The 20,161-nt window shown below is 43.7% G+C and overlaps 1 protein-coding gene across 1 annotated transcript in view; it reads right to left on the bottom strand.

The window, feature by feature from the left end:
• PRDM6 (PR/SET domain 6) overlaps positions 1 to 20,161 on the bottom strand; it is a 310,054-nt gene that overhangs the window by 100,433 nt on the left and 189,460 nt on the right. Inside the window, exon 4 of the mRNA XM_086963032.1 lies at positions 192 to 319. Within this exon, the coding sequence (XP_086819158.1) occupies positions 192 to 319 (128 nt within the window). The remainder of the gene's footprint in view (positions 1 to 191; positions 320 to 20,161) is intronic.

The following is a 20,161-nucleotide window of genomic DNA, read 5'->3' as shown; positions in this document are numbered from 1 at the left end:
GAGAGTCTCCACATGAGAGATGCACTAGAAAATCTTTGGGCGATCCGGCTCTTTATTCCATTGCATTTGGTAGGGATTCCTTGCATTTTTATGGAAAGAGCGATGCTCACAGAGTCAGTGGCACTGGACACAATAAGTATCTTAGACATTACAGCATTTACAAATGTATAAGAAAAGGGAATGCACTTTACCTGTACTGTACCACGGTCAGGTTTTGCTCGCCACAGTGCCTTGCGCAGCGGACATACCTCATCCAGCTTGACTTACTGGGCTCTCCGCCATCGATAAAGTGCTGCAGCGTCCCTTCTTGGTCATATATCTGGGGAAGAGGTCAGAAAGTCAAGTATTTAGAGAAAATCACCCGCAACCAGTTTCCCTGCTTCGCCCCAGTGCCTCCTTAATTCTACTAAAAAAAGTGTATCACCCTGGGATTAGTCGTTGTCCAGTGACTGCCATTTCAAGAAGCAACTGGAGAAGCAGAGAAATATGTGTTGATGCGAGGATATCACATCTGTCCTATAGAGCTCATCATCTTTGTTTTATACAAATACAGTAGCAAACACCTCCCCCCCTGTCTGGAGCAGGACCACCCACCCGCCCGCCCCCAACCAAACCCTGCCTTGTGCTGTCTCGCAGTGCGAGAAGCAGAAACATAAAATGGTATTCACAATACCATGTTATGTTTCTGCCTCTCGCACTGCGAGAAAGCAGTGGGACGACGATCCTCTGCCCACATGAAGGAGCCGCTCCTGGTGCTGGGTTGATTTATTAAGAATCCAATTGCTAAATTGTCTCATGTGTTCATCTGGAGAAATGTGTCCAGTTCACAATGCCAATCTACAGTATTATTATTAAATTCTCTAGCATATCTTTGCCAATGTGTAGGATACATGTGGCGCGCTGTCTGGTATTTGAAACTTCATCTGGAGTGTTTGTTCACTTCTACAGGTTAGCTATGGCACATTCGGGCACATGCATCAAGCGATTTTGGAATCGCAAATGGTGTGAATCGCAAAATTCGGCCGTTTGCGATTCCAAAATCACTTTTTGGGATGCATCATTCATTTCTCATTTCTCGCAATTTAAGAAATCGCAATTTTCTGTGACTTCTCAAATTGCGATAGCATTTAAGAAATCGCAAATTTTGAGATTTCTTAAATGCTATGCATGATTATTTTTTTTTTGCGATTTCGCAATTTTGAAGGGAAAAATTACCAGGAAGTACACCTTCATGGTAATTTGCGAAAAGTTTCAAAAATGCAAATAAATGCATTTTTGAAACTTACATTTTACACACACACATGCCCTTGGGACATGTGTGTGTGAGTAAAATGTACTTACGTGACATTTCAGGGGTGCAGGGTCCTTTGGACCCCCACTGCACCCTTGAAATTGCATTCTCATATTGCGATTCCTTAATTGCGAATTCGCAAAATGAGAATGCCTTCCCATTGATTCCTATGGGCCTCTAGGCCCGTAGGAATCAACGTAAAGCGATTCCTTATTTGCGATTCGCAATTAAGGAATCGCAAATAAGGAAAATTAATAAATCGCAAAACCTTTTGCGATTTCTTGATGCATAGGAATATGCGATTCCTAAATTGCGATTCCTTAATTTTTGCAATTTAGGAATCGCAAATTCCTACAATGATGCATGTGGCTGATTGTGCCCAGTTCCGGAGTGGCTTATTTAGACTATTGTGCCTGGTGCATAAAATTTTCTCTAAGTATGGAATCTAGATCAGTATGTTGTATAGTGTGTATTACTATTATTTGTTGAGGCCACATCTGCAGTCTGTGTCAATGTCTGGATACCTCATTTTGAGAGTTGTGTTCGGTTCTTGAGATACTGTGTATTTTTGGCAAATGCAGTTCTGAATTTCATATATGGATTGTTGGGTCTACCTCTGGTAACCTCATTTGGAGTTAGCGTCCATCTCCGAGGGTGCTGTCATGAATCTATCACAACAGATACGTGGGATAAGATGCAGGATGAAACGGAATTGGAAACTTAAGACAACAAGACAGCAGAAACTGAAAGACTAGAGCACTAGACTGCTAACTTTACTATTATTTGCAGATTTCACTCACTTCATGGTTTTAGACACTTCCAGGGTTTATGGGGTAAAGGCAGTATTTAAGGCTCTAGCAAACATGGAACCAAATGGCTGGCAAAATATATTTGTTGTGGCTCGCTATTTGTACCGGTTTGCACCCGTTTATGCATCACTCACATTTGTTATTTGTGTTTTGGTTCCCCTGCTTTCAGGAATACCCCACCTCTTCCCCGCTGTTGTCTTTGTTATGTGTGATGCCTTTGGATTCTCTCTCTCTCTCTGTCTCTCTGTCTCTCTCTCTCTCTCTTTCACTCTGCTCCTGTCTGGTCCAGTTTACAATGGTGTCCTGGGGCCTCCTCCTGGTATCTTGGCCTGTAAGAGGTTTACCACAGCAGCATCTGCGGTTGTATGACATTACAACGCATGCTTTTACCACGCATGCCTTTTCATCGCAAGTTTTACAACGCATGCTGTTACAACCCATAGTGTTGAAGGGTGCTGGATAGTGAATAGTTTAATTTACTATTCCAACTCCAGTCCCTGTGGATAGTAGGGAAGGTGTAGGACAGTAAATTAAATCTATTCCCTATCCTAGAGCGCCCCCCAGTGCAATGCGTTGTAACAGCATGCGTTATAAAAGTTGCGATGTAAAGGCATGCGTCGTAAAAGTTGCGTTAAAAGGGATGTTCCATGCATCGGCTGCTGAAACTGCTGGTGATGTAGCATTCTATACTGCATCATGCCCTAGAATTCTTACATTCTCATAAATGGAACATCTGCCTGGGAACACTATGAAAGGCACAAAGAGCGATATTTCATAAATCTCGAGGCTCCTCTAAACTTAAGGCGTGGGTATTTCTCAATCAAGTGCAGCAGTGGATTTAACTTAAAATTGATCTTTTTGATAACACATGTCCCACGTGTCTTATTCTGTCGATATTCAGGTCGGACAGTTGCACTTATGACACCTACTCTTGATTATTATTAATGAATGGTTTTGCGCCTCTTAAAATCCATGACGGTCAAAGCATTTGAATGGAGAGTTGACATATGCCTCTATTTTCAATTGTCCAGTGTTGCACAGTATATATCTACAATTCTTTTTTTAAAGGCGTTGTTTATAGTTTGGGGAGCTGGAGTGCCATTAAAAAGTGGCAGAGTTCATGACCCACCAAACTCACCAGGTTGTAAACCCTTGACCTGGAAACCAACTAGCCACAGGGACACCTGGTCACCGGGACCAATGCCGCTAATTTGTTCTTGGCCAACTGCAGGATGAAATCTACTGCTTGTCAGGGCTTCTCTTTTCTTGTTTTTCAGAAACAAACTCTTGATTTGAGAATATGCCTAAACAAAACAAAATGTCGGCTAGGCCAAGAAACATGACGCCCCCTCAGCACCGAGCTGTGACAAAAGAGCACCCACCAATATGGCATACGTGCTTTTGCCACAGAGATCCTTGAATAACCTGAGATTTTTTAAATGGGTTTGATCTGCAGAGGGACACTATGCTTACTCCTCATTATTACGATCATTAATATAAATAGTAGTAGTAATATTCAAAGTATCAGTAGTGATATTGTGTCAGAATTCTGAGTCAGGCAGTGCAAATCTACCATATGGCATTCCGCTCTGCCTGACTCTGAGTTGGCAGGTTTTTCCACACCCACCTTTTCCAGCGGTGGGAGAACCAGATCTCATTTTTCTGGCCAGTAGTTCCGGTCAGGCAAATTGCTTGAGGCTTTGGTTGCAGCGCCAGCCAATCTCAGTCACTGTTTTTCTATTGTCGGGAGGAGCATACAGTGCTCACCCTCCACCCTACCTAAAGGACCTAGAATACATTCACCACGTGCTTATAAAGGTGATAAATGTATGAATGAAATCCCATGAAATTGGGAATTCCGTGTTACTTTGTGACTGGAAAAATCTGTTCCACATGGTGATTCCCATATGATGGGTTTAACTAATATTTGGTTGGTACTCGCGTGGACTTATTGCATGGTAATGGTAAATATGCGTGCAGATTAACTGATCCCCCACTAACGTCAAACTCATAATCGGTGTCCTAGTAGTAAGAGTGTTGTTATTGATCTTCTTCCTTTCCTTCTTCAACTTCTTCTTTTTCTTCAGCTTCTTCTTCTTCTTCTTCTTCTTCTTCTTCTTCTTCTTCTTCTTCTTCTTCTTCTTCTTCTTCTTCTTCTTCTTGTTATTATTATTATAATTGTTATTATTATTACTACTACTGCTACTTCTGCTTCTACCTAGTAATAGAAGGACTGATGGAGCATAACAACAAGTGACCTGCCCAAGATCAACCCCGGAGCTGATGACAGAATCATTATTCAATGAGCAGTCCCTGTAATAGCCAGGCACGTGCTCTTACCTCTGACTAGACCACATTTCTGCAGCACACTTCCCTACATGCACAAGCTAATGCAATAGCACGCCAATGAATGGAACCCACGTGCCATGTATTATCAAGATAGTATGCAAGGAATTTTGAACCTCCAATAGCAGCTACAATTAAACCTCCTCCTCTATCACAGCCTTCACGCTGTTATCAAATTACTCTGCTCCGAGCACGGATTGGGTTAAAGGAATCCTGGAATTTTCGCCATCACTCTAGACAAGTGGAGGGCACTATGTTATTGTTTGATTCTCGTTTACAGCAGAAGGCCTCACCATTCAAGTCACAGGAGAAGCTTTTACACTCTGAGTTTAACTTAAGAATTGGTGGGCTTATTTACAAGCCCCTTGCGCCGCCGGTAGGTCACTTTTCCCATATTAAAAGTGGCGCTTCCTTGGCAGGTTTGTCCTTCCCAGGCTCCTGTTCCTTTTGTCTCTTCTGGCTTTTAATCAGGGTTTTCTGCAGGCAATAATGTGCTGCCTGCTTACTTAAAGGTACCTACTACACTCATGCACTCGTTCATTGCACTGTAATACCAACAAAATAAACAAATTAATCCCTCCCATGCTCGTGACGGAACCGTTCCGTCATGAGCCTCGGGTGGGCTGTGCTGGTGCCGGAACCGTTCCGTCACAAGCACAGCTCACCCGAGGCTCGTGACGGTGCGGTTCCGTCACGAGCACGGGAGCGCCGCGCAGCCCCGCCTCCCCCTTAGCGCTGCGGCAGAATTGCCGCCGCAGTGAAGGGGTTAAGGGAAACCATTAACTGTCTGCTAAAGTACTTTGATTTGAAAATGTATGTAAACAAAATACCCTGGAAACAATTAGCAATATAATGTTGGGGCAAATACAGGTTTTTTTTCTTTGAAATTAAAGGATTATCATTTTTTGTGGTAAAAGGAAACATGCAAATGAAAATGATACGTGCTTCGTGTAAACACAGCTTAGAGGTAAATGGTTTTATAAAGTAGCAAAAGAATACAAATTAAACCATCCGAAGTAGACAGGCATGCAGAGAAAAAACTGCAGTGCCAAAACAGATAGTGTCTTACCCTGAACAGTGAATCAAAAAATAAATTCCATTTTATAGCAGTTTGGTAGTCAAAGTTGACCTACAATAACAGTCGGTTTATCAATTACATATATTTGTATTTCTTTTTTTGTGTTTTAACAGCTGAGTGGGGAAGAAATTAAACTTAAATTTGTATAAACTCACATTTTATATGCTATTGAAAACAACATTAATCTGAAAACTTAAAACTGCTGTTATCACTAAATCATGTAGAATATTTATTTCTATATGTGTAACACTGTTAACATTGTTATAGACATAGTAGAAAGTCTTACTTTTTTATCTGCAGTGAGTGGGTGAGCAAAGTGAGCAGAGTGGGACAGCGCCTATATACCTGCTTCCTAATTTTTGAAGAAGAACTTTGAAAATCTTACCCTGCTTGCCTACTTTGCCACTGATTTAATGAAAGGTCTAACTTATAAGGTCCTCATTCTAGAACCTGCGCAAATCCTGATTTGAACATAAATTGGAGTTTGAGTTTGAACTAGTATTATAAAAGGTGCTCATGCCATAGGTGTTTGCCTCTACATTTTTTTCCAGATTAAAACATGGCGCACATTGTGTGGACAAGCTGCGTAAATTCCAAGATGTGCACGTCAAAGTGGGGTAAAATGTGTTATTGATACTTTATCCTGCATCCAAAGGTCCAGAATTAAGACTTGGTACAGTAACAGTGCACCCAGTAAACCAGTAAATATCACACGCGGTAATATTGGGATTTTTCAGGTGCGCAATTATCAGATTGCGCAACTGCAACCTGTGATTTGAATGGGTAAACTCTATAATAAAGGTAAAAACACATCCTTAAAATGCCATTTGTACCTCTCTCAATCTCCACTATACAAATGGTAAAGGTTTTTTTTTCTGACGTCTTCTCGCAAGTCTCCCTGTGGAGGGGGTGAGTATCTCAATGTTATTAAATCTTTTTTGTATCCGCAGCAGGAGCTCAACCGCTGAAAACCCCAACACCACCTGTCTTCCCTGAACAAATTGTCTGAAAGTATCAATGAGAGTTTTCATAAAATATGTATTATGCATTGAATTGAAGGAAAACTGGTCACACGCAACCAGCCTTTTACAAATCACCCTGAGCCTGATTCACAAAGCTATTATCCAGGGTCGGACTGGACTATAGGACATTCAGACAGTGACCAAGGGCTGGTTTGACAGGTGAGTGTGTGGGCCGTTTTTGTGGCCTGTTAATGGTCTGCTGGGCGGTTTTTACTGTTGAGTTCCCTAATATTAAAACAAATGTTGCCTGCAGCAAGCTCAAATCCATACAGTTGTCCAAAATTGCAAAAGCATTTATACAGTATACATGTACAAGTTCAAAACTGCCCCAGTTTGCAAACATTGGCCTCTTTTTAGCTTTCTAATTACCTAACTTGGGCTACTTTTATTTTGGAGACTGGGCCTATGATCTGTGCCAGTCTGACCCTGCTACTATCAGCCATTATCATGCGTTCACAGCCAATAAAGCTCAGTTTCCGCCTGCCAGGTGTGATAACAATGACACACAGGTGTAAATACTGTCATTGCTGAATACTTTTATAATAGAACTACAAACTATTACTCAGTAGTGAACCCCATGCAAGGTGTGGGGAGTGGGTGCATCAAGGCGTGGTTCGTTTAGGATTTTATAAACGCCCACAGACTCATGAATTTGAGGCGATTCACAACCTTCCAACTGACCCTTTCCAACCCTGAAATGGCTGGATATTTGCTTTTGCAAATAGCTGGAAGAAAACCCCTTCCTGGATAGGAAGGGAACAAAAATCCCCAAATTCCGTGAGGATTTAGAGGGAAGTGTCTCCAAAGGGAAAATATGTCCCTATGGAGAAAAAGATACACAATTAAAAAAAAATGCATTTGCACAGAGGGCTGCCATTTTCCCGTTGCCAAGTTGTGCTGTGCTTACATTTCTGCAGTGGGAAATGAGAACCTGTAAAATGTATCATGACACTCTGGATGGTATGCTTGAAAAGATGCGGCATGCAAATATACTAATGAGAATGCATTGAATTCCCAAAACGTGTTAAAATGCACCCAGGCATAGGAGTACATATACCGTTGTAGATTTGCGAGTTTTCTTTTTGAATCCGGACACTGTTTTATATCTGTAGCTTGCAAACTTCATAGCAAGTCTGTAAAATCCTAGAGGGTAGATTTACAAACATTGTGTGCAGGGTTTACATAAAAAAAGTGGCACAAACCAGGCCAAAATATTTTTTTTAGCAATTTAGGAGCTTGTCCATGAGAGACCTGCGTCCCTTTCGCACCACGTAAAGTGGTACATGTGTAACGCAGGCATCTCAATTCGATTTATAAAGCCACGTAAAGCCATCCTGCATGGCTTTGAGTGGTCTTATAAATCATGAGTAAGGCAATGCAGCAAAAATCGCTGCACCTGCTAACTTTGTGCCAGGGAGGCATTCCATGGGCGTTGCAGAGGGTTTTTGCCACTCGAAACACCCATAGAATGATATGCCATATCATGGAAACCTGAGGATGCGCCAAATTCATGCGCCTCCCGAGATGAGGCATAACGAGGAGAAATGTGTTTATTTCTCCTCATTTTTCCCTTTTTCTTGGTGTGCTGTATTCAGCACACATAGAAAGAGGAAAACGCCTCTTAGGATTGCCCCTTACTGCACAAAAACAATCCTGCATGCAACGGAGGAGTGCCTACGCTGGCACCAGGCAGCGAAACAGAGCCAGCACAGGGAGAAAGGACAGGAATGCACCGTATTGCTTAAATACAGTGTATTCCTGCCCTTTCACTTAGGGGGTAGGGCAGTGTAACAAGGTGCCTTGCTGTGCTGCTCTATGCCAAAATCCCATAAATGAGCCCTTTACTTTCCAGTGCAAAGCTTGTTTTGCTCTGGAAAGTAGTCAGTAGCGCAAACCAGCATTAAATGCTACTTTGCATTACCCTGCTTCAAGGGGGCGTGCCATGGGTGGTATACGGGCGTTTCCATGCAACCACCCATGGTTTTGATGCAAAATCTTATCTACTAACAATAGTAGGATGGGTTTTGTGCCAGAAACTAACACCACTTAAAAACAGGCATTAAAAGGAGAAATGTTTTAATTCCTCCTGTCTTTTCCGAATTTGCATGTGTGCTTCACTGTTCAGCATACATCCAAAGGAGAAAAACATTTAAAAAGTTGTTTAGACATAGTATTTTGTACTGGAAGGGAACACTTCAGAATAAAACCTATGCTAGACTCGTGCGCACACCCTTGCACTATGGCACTATGGCACTTGTGCAAATCTGAGCCTGGGTATGCTCAGAATGGACCCCCTCTGCCGCTTCTCTGGACATACCAGTATATCCACATGTAAATCACAGCGCTGCATGAACGCTAAGCATCCAAGCACATCCCCTCCACCATGTAAGAACATGGCGAAAATCCAAGATCAGACAAATGCCCTGAATATAACAGTCACCAGCAGAGCTTTGCAATTATGAAGCAGAGTCGGACAGCAGGGCCTGGGGAAAGCTATTAAGTGACAGTTCCAGGGAGAGATGGGTGCCTATAGGGGACATATCCAGTGCCCCATGATTCCATATGCATTCTCACTGCCCATGTCCTAGCTTTTCTGCACCGGGCAGACCAGCGACTGGAAACCAAGCCAACAATCTGCGCGTTTGTCCTTTTTAAAAAAGAAAAGCAAAACATTTTTCAACATCTGTTGAAGAAAGGGATTCCTGCACTTGCGAAGATCCCCTCCTGCGTGCTTCTGTTTTTCAATAATCTCGAGAAATCAATCTTGATGTTTGAGTGCTCTAACCTGCCCCATTCTTTCCAAAACAGTTGCCTACAATTAGTCATATCTGGCATCTGCGTCTTGCCTACCTGTTTAATATGCCTGTCCATTAATCTCGCTGACAGCCAGCGACCGGGCTAGAAACACTCACCCGCCTAATGCAGTGATTTCAAGTCTATTGAAGCCAGGGGGTGGCCCCAGATGAAACTGTCCTTACCTTTTAAATTGTCTGATACAATTTCCTCAAAGCAGAAGTGTAATTGAAAAGTTTCCTGTCCTGCTTCAGCGATTCCTTTAGTGGCTGCACGGAGAGAAGCTTAGCCCTTGTGCATAAGGCGGCGAGGAGACGGAGGAGATGTGACCTAGCGGCGAGAGCTGCCGAGTTTGGAAGTGAGGAGCTGCTTGCCAGTCCCGGCATCGGTTCAACCTCCTATGTTTCTGGGCATGTCACTTAATTCCCGTGCCTAAAATGAAAGTGGCCTTGTTCTCTCGTATAGCGCTCTATTGCCTTTGGGTCCGCTTCTTGCAGCAAAAAAATTAAAAACTTCAGAGAGGCTCTGTAGCTCCACAAATCCGGGGCCCTCCTCCCCCAATCTGCGTCCATTCAATCATTCAGGGTCTTGTAAAGCGCAGCTACTCGTCTGTGAGGGTCTCAAGGCGCTGCATTCTGCATTACCAACATGTGTCAAATCCAGCTTGTAGTGAAAAAAGAACTTCAACCATTCCAAGAAGCATACCAAGCAACCCCCCATGTTCTATTCTTTTTTTTAGAATCCATGATCGTGTTATGGCAAATCGAAGGGTCAGAAAAATGATTGGAAATCGCTGTCATTTCAAAAGTGCTGGTGCGGAGGCCTGAAACCTCTTTCTGCCATACTATCTGAGGAGGGGCTGTGAGGATTGCCGGTAAGTCTTTGTATCAAGTAACATTCCTCCTGACAAGGTCTTATACACATTACTTTGTTTAGAGATTACTCCAGCCCCCCTCCCCGGAGCGGGGCTGGGGGGACCCTCTGCCCGGCCGCGGCCCCGCTCCGTCACAATCTCTCCCTTATCTCGTGGGGTGGGAGGGGCCACCCGTACAAAGTGACCTATCAATCAATGTGACGTCTAATCAAACAGACCCTGTCAGATGATCAGAGCGCTGCTGTGGGAATCACCTCTCCTTTATCAGGCGTGTCTCTTTGACCACAAGAAGCCACTCAACCTTTCACTTTTTACTTGGCAAAAGCATACTGTACCAGGGGGCAGGAGCAAACTGCCCTGACAGCTCATTCGTTTTTCTGCATTCTGGAGCCAGAAGATATTTGACTGGCGAGACCCACTCTCTTTGATGTTTCGCTCTTTTGAGAGCGTCATCCTGAGGAAAAAATGCATTATTTCAATTTAAAAGGGAAGATTCCTGCATCCAGCTGCTCCGTGTGATACACTGACCAGTTTTCAGGGTGCTGACAGGAATTCAACCAGCTTCTTTGCCGTTATGGCAAAACAGGAGGCTAGGCTTACAACCTAGCCTCCTGTTTTGCCATAATAGCAGCAGTCATTTTCGGCACATTTTGATGTAACAAAAAATCAGTCAGCGTTTACCTAATGGAGCATCATGTACTGTTTTTTAGGTCGCACCCACAAGAAAGCTCTATTTTGTTAAAAAATGCATATTGTGGGTTACGTAAAAGTAGGCGCGCAACACCCATTGGACTCAAAAGGGTTCAGATCTACCCCCCCCCCCTCGTGTGTGGCAGCCCGGGATGAGACAGCTTCCCAGGCACACACACAGCCACACCCGAGCACTTCACAGCTCTTTTAAAAGACCATCTGCATGTTAATGAGGCCTTGCTGTTGTTTCACCCCTTCTAAGAGCCCCTGCAGTTCCACTTTGCCTATTGCTTAAAGAATCAGTCCCCTCCTGAAATTTTTTCTTAGCCCCCCCCCCGCCCAAAATTTGGCTCTAGTTGCGCCTCTGCGTATAACTAATACTGATCTCACTATCCGTCCAATGCTTACCTATGGTTGGCTTTATTGTCGCTCTTATGTGCTTGCTCCCTATTTAGTCAGTGTCTTTGTATATTGTGTTCCATCTTGTGCTTGTTTCTCCCATAGAACATAGCCTCTTTACCATCCTTTAGCGTGGCTGACTTCTATTCTTCCACTGTTCACATTTAGAAAACTACTTTTTTCTTTGACCTTAAACACTCCATGACAGTCCATGGGTTTTCCAGGTCTCTCTCTCAAGTTCTTCCCCCTTACCAAATACCTACCCCATGCTCCATGATTCTGTCTCCCTTGTATTGTAAGCTTTCTCTTACGTGTTTCTCCCCTGCAAAATCCCTTCATTCCCGGAACCACTTGTTGCTTTCTCGCTCATGTTTTTCTGTCCCACCCTGTGCTGCTCTCTTTAGTGTGTTGCTTTTCACCTGCTCTTCATTGCTCCCACCCCAGCAGTCTTTTATTTTTATATATATATATTTTTTATATACATTTTTTTTGCCGTGACCAGTCAGCAAATTGATTCTTGACCCACTTCCTTAAAACAATAATTGTTGTGCTGCTTCTATTTAATTTTCTTTCTATCCAATAATCCATCTCAGATCAGTAAAAAATAAAATGGTGTCATTTTGTAGGGACGCACATGCATAATTGACGCATATGTGCATATGCATTGTTAGAAATGGGGACTCTGGTTGGCAATGGTTTGCACAATGTCCAAGCAGGGACCCTCACTCGAATCAGGTTAAGTTGCACCCTGAGAATAACCCGTGTTCACTCCCTTGGTGGTTTCGCAAGAGCTGCTAGGCTCATCCTCATATGAAACATGTAAATTATTTGTACATGCACACACACACACACATGCACATATGCATACACTGTAACACAGTGAAAATATCACAAAAGTACCCCATACCAGTTTAGAAAAATAGCCAATATTTACCTGAATAAAGCAAGACCAAAACGACAAAAATCCAACATATACCAAACAAATTACAAATCCTCAAAGATTAAATGTAGTTATAATGCTTAGTAGCACAATAGCTCCAAAATGCTTGACAAAGTATCATTACAGGATGCATTGACAGTGGAAAGCAGTATTCTCACCCCACACACTCAAGACTCTCAGCAAGGTTGTTTACACAAAGATCCTTAAAATGTGTTAATTTTACAGTTTATAACCTGTCCAGAAGGCAGATAATTAAGCCCCCAAAGATATCATACAAATTAGCACATCAGCATGATCTCACACTGGAGGCATTAGGTACAATACAAATGTTATTGAGGCATGTGATCCGATGTTTCCCCTGTGTCTTCAAATTAAGCACAAAAGCTTGTAGATACACACTGTTTCCCTGTTTGAATCACAGTGTCAGTTATCAATGGTCCCAGCCCTGGGGAAGACCTTCAGTTCAAGATGGCTCCTTAGAAAGTCAAAACACTTCGGCTAGAAGCGTAGGAAGGGGGTGCAGTGGGTGCAGGCCGCCCCAAGTGTCATCACTGAGGGGGGGGGGGGGTCACAAAATAGCAAAAATATGTGTTTTAAACACATATTTTTGCCATTTTGCCAAGTCAGGGGTGACAAAAAAAAGTTCTGCACCGGGTACCACTTGACCTTGTTACGCCACTGGCTTCGGCAACATAATAACAGGAATGAGGGTGGCCTGTTTCTAATGACAAGGCTATAAAAGGCATAAGAATGAAAGAATACTCCACCCCTGGGCCGATTGAATTCCAGAAATTTATAAAAATGGGATTTTCGATTTAAAGTTTTGTTGTTTGAAAAGAACTGATATCTATTGGACTTTTTAAAATGTTTTTTTCTTGTTTGATGATATAATGCGTTTGATGGACATTTTTGAATGCATATGTCATTGTGATACTGCGTTGTCAATTTGATTACTTTACGATTTGGGTATATGATACTTTTTTGTGATTCATGTTTGTTTCAAAATAATATATTCCGAAACATGTAAATGTATTATTCATCAGTCTTTTTTTTGAGCATTAAAAATAAAGAATTTGTAGGTAGGCATTGAAACACATTTTTTAAAGTTGTGATATCATTTCGAATGCAAAGAGTAGGGATATAGTATGTGTGAGATGATTTGAATTGATTGATGGTTGTCAGGGTATTTTTTTTAATTTGTAAGGGATCCCACCCCCCTATTCCTTAATTGGCACAAACCCCATATTGTATTTGATTTTTCTAATCCTGTCAGCAACTGAATTGAGAATAACCACTGAGTTGTCTTTAGGTTTGGTTTCTATGAGTCAGAAGATGTAATAATCATTTTCAAGGATTAGATTATGTTTCTAGAGGGGATGCACATGGCCCAAGTAGGTGGTAATCAAATCAAGTTTTATATAAGAGCCAGCTTGAGTTGGGGTTTCAAGGCAAAAAAACATTAGTTCAGTCCTCCTGCCGACAATTCATAAAGATGTCTTGGCTTTTGCCCCTTTGGGTTCCTGTGCTTGAGCAGTGCCTGGCTTCAGTGAACCACCTCTCTTTGTTGGGTTGGTAGCTCCTCACTTGTACTTGATGTTTTAACACAAGTCACATTGCCGTCTTCTGATCACTTAACTCAAGTGTATTTGACTCTGTTGTGAATGTGGGTCTGTTGGTTTGAAATACTGTCAAAAAAGTAAGTTAGTGAGTATCCAAATGCCATGAGACCGAGCCAACACTGGGGAAAAGAAGATATAGGAAAGGTTACTTTATGCTCATAAAGCATGCACAGTATATTGTAAGAGCCATACAATGGCCTTGCAGGTTTTACAACCACACCCTTTGCCATCCTGTCTGCACACCACTTGCCACACCCTTGTGATGAACACGTGGAGCTGGTGTGCAAGTGGACTGATCTTGAGAAAGACCAGACTAGACGTGGTGTGACTGCCTGCACACGCAAAATATGGCATGGGTTCAGAAGCCCAGGCTCTGTTTAAAGTTAGACAAACGTTTCATGACGGCTTGAATAAACATTTAGCTTCAAGTAATCATGAAAACTCGTATCTTCTTATATTTATTGAGTGTAATTTTATGAGTTATAAAAAGCGCTGTCATGGTTTTTGTACACTGTAAGTAACGGTTAGTCTATATAATTATAGAGGCTTTTTTATCCTCTGAAGGAGGGATTCCCATTTGATTGATTTCTTTCTTGGGTTGCAGCCTTCTCTCTTCTCTGCTCGTGAGTGACAGCGAGTGAGATTAGTGGATGACTGCAGTACTTAGGGGCACATTAGGATTGCAGATTTTCCGCATCCTCCAGGCCGGCGGAAGCCACCGCCGGCCCGGAGGATGCGGAAAAACCGCAGCGGGCCCACCAAAGACCAACCGCCGCATTAGGATGGCTGGTGGGTCCTGGTTTCAGTCCGCAGCTTTTCCGCCGCGGTTGGCTTACAACCGTGGCGGAAAAGCCCTAATATGGTGGTGGTGTCTCTCAGACACCGCCAGACATATTAGGATGCCCAAAAAAATATGTTTTTCCGCGGCGGGTTTTCCGCCGTGGAAAAGCATACGGACCTTCACTGCGGGGGCCCGTTACGGGTCCCCCGGGTGAAGGGGGGAGGGTGGTGGTGCACATGGGGGGTACTTATGGTACCCCCCCTGCATTTGTATGCAGAAATCGGCAGGCACCGCACGGTTCCTGCCGTTTTCTGCATACAAATGCATTGCATGCATTTTTGACATTGTGGCGGGTGCAGCTTGAAGCCGCACCCGCCGCAATGTTAAAAATAGAGGATGTGAACGGTGGCGGTCACATCCTAATTGCACAGGAGGGAACTCCGCAGGCCATTCATAGGTTCCCTCCTACTCAGTGATCGCGGACGGACTCAAGTCCGTCCGCGATCATAATGGGCCCCTTAGTTTGGGAAAAGAAAGGTATGTGCCGCGGCTCAAAGATTTTCTTAGGATCCCACCTTTGGAATTGCAAAACTCCAGAGTTGTGCAAAAACAATATTGCCTAGTTTAGTTTCCACTTCAGTGCCTCTTTCTTCCTCCATCCTACATTTCAGGTCTCTTCATCTCAGTCTTGCAGGCTCTCTTTCTTTTCATCCATATTGTCTTATCTTTCTCGTCCTCATTTTTCTCCCTTTTCTTCCTTTCCCTCTCTTGACTTGAATCAAAGTCTAATAATGAATAATAAGTCTTGGCCACTAAAATTCAGTTCAGGCCAAGACCACCAGCAGTAACTTGCACAAATTAAGCACAGGATGGTGAGTGATCACCAGCAGATTATTGAGTGCATCAGTATGCAATTGAATTAGTGTGTGAGAAGTTTGGGAGAGTGGATGTATCATTCAGTGAATGAGTGAGTTTAAAGAGTGAGTGACCGAGCGTGTGCGTGTGAGAGTGAGTAGGTTGATGGGTCGTTGGCTGTATGACTGGCGAGACCTGGTTCTGAGGGCTGATCAGGTGTACATTCGGGAGACTGGCGTCGTGGGCGATGTGCCAAATACGCCGTCCCCTCCCTCCCGCGGTCTATGGGGTGAAAGTTCATCCCTTGTGAAGTGCTGTTAATTTTTGTCTCTTAATCAGAGACCAAGAGGCTGCGTGCGTCCCGCCTTTTTTGGTTGGTGAAGCCCCCTCGTTTTTTTGCACTTCACAGACACTTTTTTACTTTCAAGTCCTTTGGTAGGGTGGGCCTTAGCGTGCCCATACCGCCGGGGTTTATTCACTCTAGGTCCTGACGAATGCCAGGTTAATTACACCATACCGGCTGAAACATGTTGACCAATCATTTCTTCACCTAATGTTATTGGAAGCAGACCATCCAATTAGTTGGCCTTGCTTACCAACACATTTTTTAAACCTTGCCCTTGATGATCATATATTAAAAAATTTTTGATACATACAAGGCAATTTTAACTCACCACCTCAATCTGTTCACATAACTCACCACATAGCCCTCACCTCTTCACATTACCAGCTCCGCAGCAAATCTGGCGTTGCAGCACACTGGGGTGACATTCGGTCACACCCAGTGGGGCTCGATGATGAAGCAAGTCACCGACCAGGTCGGTGAGTGAGGGCTTTCATAACAAACCTAATGGGCTTTGTTGGTTTCTTGTGCTCCGTTTATATCTGTACCTAATTAATACAGGAACACTCTTTTGTTGTTGTTTTCCAGTAACCTTGGGGACTAAGAGTGTTTACTACTCTCCCTACCTCTCTTTTTGTTGATCTGTATGACTGGTCTGCCAACAAACTGAATGAATATTCAGAATGGATTTTGTTTCATTATAGTGAGGAACAGATTTATAAAGTTGCCATGCCATGCAACGCAGCGATCAAAGCTGCTGCACTGTATTGCGTGAGAAGGAGAGAGCAGGGCCACACACTATCTACTTAGATATGGTGCTCCACCTCTCTTCCCGTTACTGCTGATGCACACCAGGCTGCCTAGCACCACACCTACATTCTAGCATAGGTTCTGTACAGGAAGGGTAAACAGACGTTATCTGGGTTCTCCTCTTGCCATTCAAAGACTCGTGCAATGCCAACTACTATGTGTCAAGCCACCTGCTCATTTTTTCAAGTCCCGTTTTGAAGCTTTGTCCAACACTTCTATGAAAAGTATGCCTACATCTCATGAAGTGCCAAGCAATGCAAACTATCCTTCAATAAAAAAGGACATAAAACCTTACTGCAACAACTCATTGTTGCATAGCTCAGATAGTTACTGCCATGCAACAGATCAATGCCACATAAAATACAGCCGGCATGACCCTGGCCACCATACTGCAATATGCAAATATGTTTTATTTCGGAGAGGGTCCCCATTGTGTATTTTGAAATCATAATCATGAGGTAGTAGATCATTTCAGAGTTAATTGGCTTTAGGTGTGAGATGTTCCACTTCTCTACATGGCAATGCAACTGTTATATCCAATATATCAGGTGCATTTTGCATGTAGTATGTTTACCACTTGAGATTTTCTATTTGTCCACCTAATCACCATACACAACGCATTAATGGCCTCATTTATGAGGTTTTGCAGTAGGGCAGCGCCGTAGATCTTTCTGCGGTGCTGCCCTAGGGGCAAAAGAAAAGGGCAGGAATGCGCTGTATCTATCAGTTATGGCACATTCCTGTCCTTTTCCCCTGCGCCGGCTTACAATGGACTGCAGTGCACCAACACAAGCACCTTTGCACCATGGTGCAAGGGTGCCTGCGTTGCAAGAATGATTATTTTTGTGCAGGAAGGGAAACCTTCCTGCACAGAAACAATCACCAGAGCCTTTTTCCTCTTCCTAGGTGTGCTGCACAATGCAGCACACATAGAAAAAGGAGAAATAAAGATGGTTCTTCTCCTTGTGCCTCCCCTGGGGAGACATATGTTTTTGGCGCTGCCTCAGAGTTACGATTTCTCGTAAATCTGGGGCTGTATCAAAAAGCCATGGATGTTGCTGGGAACGCCCCCAGCAACATCCATTGCTCGCATGATATTTACGAGGCAGCATTAAGCCAACAAAAGTGACTTAGTGCTATCTCATAAATATGGAGCAGCAGGGCCGGACTGGGAACCAAAACTGGCACTGGCAAAGTGCTCGGCCGCCCCCCCCCCCCCCCCTCCCCACTGGAGGGGTTGGAGTTGCCGCCGAGCGCTTTGCTCGGGCTAATTTTCTGCCGATTTTGTTGCAGGGCGGATTCTGCAGCTATGCTGCAAAAACGGCCCTGTAACAAAATCGGCCCCCAGGGGCTCAAAACCGGCCCCCACCCTTGCGGCGCACCGGGGGATTGCCCGGTACCCGCTCTGGCCAGTCTAGGCCTGCATGCACCACGGAACGTCACAAAATGGCACCAAAAAAGTGACGGTCCGGCCAAAGCGTGTTACACAGGGGATGGTTGTGATTGTGACGATTCTTGCGACAAGAGGTCACTGACAGTTCTGTCCTGATGCTATCAAAGAACTGGCGTCATAATCATGCACATTTCTTACACAGCATATAAAGGGTGCTCCTGCGATATTCTTCGTTGTATCTGTTTATACCATTACCTCCAGGAGATGTTCGTTCCTTATGCAACTGCACACCAGGTATCCAGAAAATGGAAGTAAGAAACAGGCAGACACGCGTGTGTGTGTGTCTTTGAGGTCTGTGTGTCTGTCTGTCTTTGTGGTCTCTGTGTTTGTGTGTGTGTAACATTGATTTGGCAATGGTTGTGTGAGAGGAAGTATCACTCAATGCAACCACTGGTGTTTCTAGGGACTTCGGTTACACCGTCCAAAGACATGAATCCACTCTATAACCTACAATCTCCCAAGGTCCAGGCCTTCAGCAGTTCAGTGAATTCTGCTTATTTACTGCACCCCAGTCCATAGAGGGACCAGAGGATGGCAATATTCCAATATATTACAATGCATGGTGGGAGCTATAGAACGAGTGAGGATGCCAATAGCTCAGCACTTGGTGGGAGTCGTAGGATGAGGGAGGACGGTGATATCCCAAAGCATGGTTGGAGTCACAGAGTGAGTGTGTATGGCAGATGCGCTCTGAGCTCTACACACAAGAGTGGCCATCAGATCGATTATAGTTTGTCTGCAGGATCCGAGGCATTGGATGTTGTTCAGCCGTACTTGGTGTATTGCTTGAGACAATAGAATAACCTTTGTAAGCTGTGGAGTCTGACAACCTACAAGACCGGGCTCAGCAGTGGCATCTCTTTGTGATAAAAAGACTTGAGCAGATGTGCCTGCAAAAGGAGGCATTGAGAGAGTGCTCTCCAGTACATTCTGACATGATATTTTATACTTGCAAATGCTAACCTGATGTTAGTGTGTCCAGGTTGTTTTATTTTCTGCATGCATGGTATGGCAAAAATAAATCATAATCTAGAGTCACAGCTTGTTTGGATAACATTCTGTACTATTCCCCTAATATAGCCCAGAGAATCATTGGGTATTTATTTACAGATTTTCTGGTAGAATTGCACAGATTGAGTGTGAGTAAAACATTTTTTCCAGTTTTACATAGGGCCACCTTGGCCCAAAGGTATTGGAGCACTTTACATGAGCACCAGTTATGTTACAGAAGTTCACAGTCATTTTTTGGTAGGCGCGGGGAGATTAAGTGATTTGACCAGAATCACAGACTTTTGAGCCCACGCCGAGACCCGAACCTGGTTCCCCAGCTCAAAAGTTAGCAGCTCTGACTGTTACACCACATTCCTGGACACCCACTTTTACAGGAGAGCTTGTTTACCTTTCTCTGCAGCAAAGATGGTGTCCCTGTCATCTGTTTAAAGAGGGCAACATTGGAAAAATCATATGGGATGGTGTGCCACAAGCCAAGGAGGTAAAGCCTTGCATCTGATATCACAAGCTGACTCCCCAACTGCTGCTTTCAAAGAAGCTGCTAATGTTAGTGAAGGAGTGTCTGCCCAGGAGGCAGCATATCAAAATGTTGCATTTACAGACTAACAACATGCACAATTCCTGCCTCCCCTTATTGTAATAGTTGAAGAGACTGAGAACGTGAAGGTCTCCTCTCTGCTTCCCCCTGAACCCTGTACGATGTTCTTGACGCGGTCTAAGGTCTGTCCCGAACTCTAACTGTTAGAGTCTGGGAGACGAAATACTTTGTACAATGCAGCTTCACAAATTCTAGTATTACAGAACAAGGACAAGAACTGAACCCCAGGCATTCCAAGAAACCTAGCCTGATCATGTAGGAAGTCTCCCATTTCTAACAAATCCCACAATAGCCACGTGTAAGGTATGAGTGAGGTGAGGTTGGCGATTTATATGTAAGCGGATCAAGACCCTTTGCCTCAAGTCTCTGCAAAAGCAAAAGGCAAAGACCACAAAAGTTTCTCCAGATAGAGAGGGGGTTTGCTTACTAATGCTCTACATGTAGACTCG

The sequence above is a fragment of the Lissotriton vulgaris genome, chromosome 3_1 (assembly GCF_964263255.1).
Source record: "Lissotriton vulgaris chromosome 3_1, aLisVul1.2, whole genome shotgun sequence".
In the NCBI taxonomy this organism is placed as follows: Eukaryota; Metazoa; Chordata; class Amphibia; order Caudata; family Salamandridae; genus Lissotriton; species Lissotriton vulgaris.
This window is presented reverse-complemented; position numbering and strand designations above follow the sequence as displayed.